Source organism: Sprattus sprattus (genome assembly GCF_963457725.1).
Source record: "Sprattus sprattus genome assembly, chromosome: 12".
NCBI lineage: Eukaryota > Metazoa > Chordata > Actinopteri > Clupeiformes > Clupeidae > Sprattus > Sprattus sprattus.
The window spans coordinates 9,895,853-9,898,352 of NC_137910.1; the positions used below are offsets into that span (position 1 = coordinate 9,895,853).

Consider the following 2,500-nt stretch of genomic DNA (forward strand, 5'->3'; position numbering starts at 1 on the left):
GAGGGACATATCTGTCTTTCAGGTACACCGGGCTGGAGGCTGGTAGTTGATAAAGTAATGTGTTTATTTGTTTATTTCTGAAAAATGAGGTTAAGATGCTGTGCTTTTGATAGGCAGTCCAGGACAGGAAGCAGATTTGGTGTACTGGTGAGTACTGTGAGTGAATGTGAGAGGTTTCTGAATGAATCAGTTGGTGAATACTGTGAGTGAATGTGAGAGGTTTCTGAATGAATCAGTTGGTGAATACTGTGAGTGAATGTGAGTGAATGTTTCTGAATGAATCAGTTGTCTTCTACTTACAACAGACAACACAGAGAGGAAAAACTGTCGCCCTTTCTGTGACACAGAAGCAGAGACAGACAGACAGGTGACAGGGGGACGGACAGAAGACAGCAGCATGCAAGAGAAGACCAAATGCAGACTCATTCAGCGGGACAAAACACCACACACACACACACACACACACACACACACACACACACACACACACACACACACACACACACACACACACACAAACACACATACACACAGCAGGACAAACACACACACACACACACACACACACACACACACACATACACACAGCAGTACAAACACACACACACACACACACACACACACACAACAAACAAAGAAACACACCTACTCTCACTGTCACAACTACAAAAATGTGTAAAGGTGCCGTAAATGTAAAAGTGTGTGTGTGTGCACATGCGTGTGCGCATGCGTTTGTGTGTGTATGTGTGCTTGAGTGTGTGTGTGTGTGTGTGTGCTTGAGTGTATGTGTGCTTGAGTGTGTGTGTGTGTGTGTGTGTGTGTGTGTGCATGTGTGTTTGAGTGTGTGCATGTGTGCTTCAGTGTATGTGTGTGTGTGTGTGTGTGTGTGTGTGTGTGTGTGTGTGTGTGTGTGTGTGTGTGTGTGTGCTTGTGCGTGTGCGTGTGCGTGTGCGGTCTGTAAACTTGACTGTAGACTTACGACTTGACTGGCTTCTTCCTATTCGCTAGTTTGTTCTGGTTTTGATCCTCCATCTCCCCAACATTGTCGTTGTCGTTTTCATTGTCATTAGCCGACACCTCAAACGAGGAGGCCTTGGGTGGCGAGTTGGCCATCTTGTTGGTCGACTTGAAAGGATCGCTGGAGTCGGTGAAAGAGTCCGAATCGAAAGTGTACCCACTCGAGGAGACGCTAGGGGAGTTCGGAACACCGGCACTCGACGAGAACGGGTTGAAGTTCGGATCCTCCCACTGACTGGGGTCAAAGCAGTAGCTTCCTTTGGGAATGGGAATGTCATCGACGTTGGCCGGAGGAGCGGGAGCGTTGTCCAGCTGCTCGAGCTGCGGCGGGGGGGCCTTCCTCAGGCCGAACTTGGGCTTGCGGAGGGGCATCTTGGACCCGGGCTTCTTCCCCAGCTTCTTGGGCGGCGGGGTGGCGTCGCGGGGAGTCTCTCCACTCTCCTCCGAGTAGTCGAACTCCAGCCTGACGGGTTGGCGCTTGTTCAGCGGCTGCTCCTCCGCACTCACAGCCTCCGCTGGCTCGGAGATGGGGGCCTCCGCTGCCGGGACAGCCGGAGCAGCAGCGGCAGTAGCAGCAGGTTCAGGCTTCTTAGACGGTTCTCCTGCCGAGCCGAAGTCGACGGTCTTCCTGGAGAGCACGGGCGAATTGGCAACTTTGCTGCCGCCGGTATTGAATGGGTCGATGTCTTCAAAGTTGTCGGGGTCCCATTTGTAGGATCCCGAGGGCAGGATGGGGGACTCTTCGTCGAGGAAGGGAGCGGACGTGGGTGCAGGCAGCGGGGTTTCCTCCGGGCAGAGGGCGATCGGGGCAACGACAGCTGCTGGAGCGGGGCTTGGTGGGGTCTCCTCTGCCGGGGGCGGAGGGCTGAGTGGGGTGGTCTCTTCTACCAGGGGCGGAGGACTATCCACTCGTGGTTTCACCCGGCTCCTCCGGAGAGTTCCCGCAGGGCTCGGAGTGGCCGAGGGGCCGCCCTGCTCTTCGGCGGCCTGTAGGGGGCTCTCCGCTCTGGGCTTGGCCTTCTTCTTGGCCTCTGGGGTGCTGCTGGATGAAGCAGACTTAGGTGAAGTGCTCTCTGGGTTGGAGTTCTGCCTGGACACGGGCTTCTTCTTCAGAGAGCCCGGGCGGGGCTTCTTGGAGCGGCGCAGGGTTCCAGGGGCGCTCTCTGTGCCCACGCCGAAGGCCTCGACCCGCTGGTTCAGAAGCTTATCGGAACCAGATATTGATTTATCACTGGGGCCCGGGATCTGGTCGAGCTCTCCCGCCTGGAGGCTGAGCGAGCGGGTCAGCGAGTTCCGGTCTGACGATCCAGAAGCAGAGTTGGACAGAGCGGCGTTTCTCAGGAGGGTGTCGAGGTCGTAGGCGCCGCTGGCCGCAATGGGCTTGTCCTCGTCGAAGACCGTGGAGTCGGAGCGGCTGAGTGCCTGGCCAGTGGAGTCCTTGGTTACGCCCTCGGTAACCGCCTCAGTGAGAGTGATGTCTGCT

At 55.8% G+C, this 2,500-nt stretch overlaps 1 protein-coding gene across 6 annotated transcripts in view; it reads right to left on the reverse strand.

Moving 5' to 3' along the window:
• The window catches only part of tacc2 (transforming, acidic coiled-coil containing protein 2), a 52,332-nt gene that overhangs the window by 14,616 nt on the left and 35,216 nt on the right, over positions 1-2,500 (reverse strand). For all 6 annotated transcript variants that reach the window (XM_080849242.1, XM_080849245.1, XM_080849241.1 and 3 more), the window contains exon 5: positions 980-2,500. This exon is cut by the window's right edge and continues 19 nt beyond it. In XM_080849242.1, coding sequence (XP_080705368.1) covers positions 980-2,500 — 1,521 coding nt within the window. The remainder of the gene's footprint in view (positions 1-979) is intronic.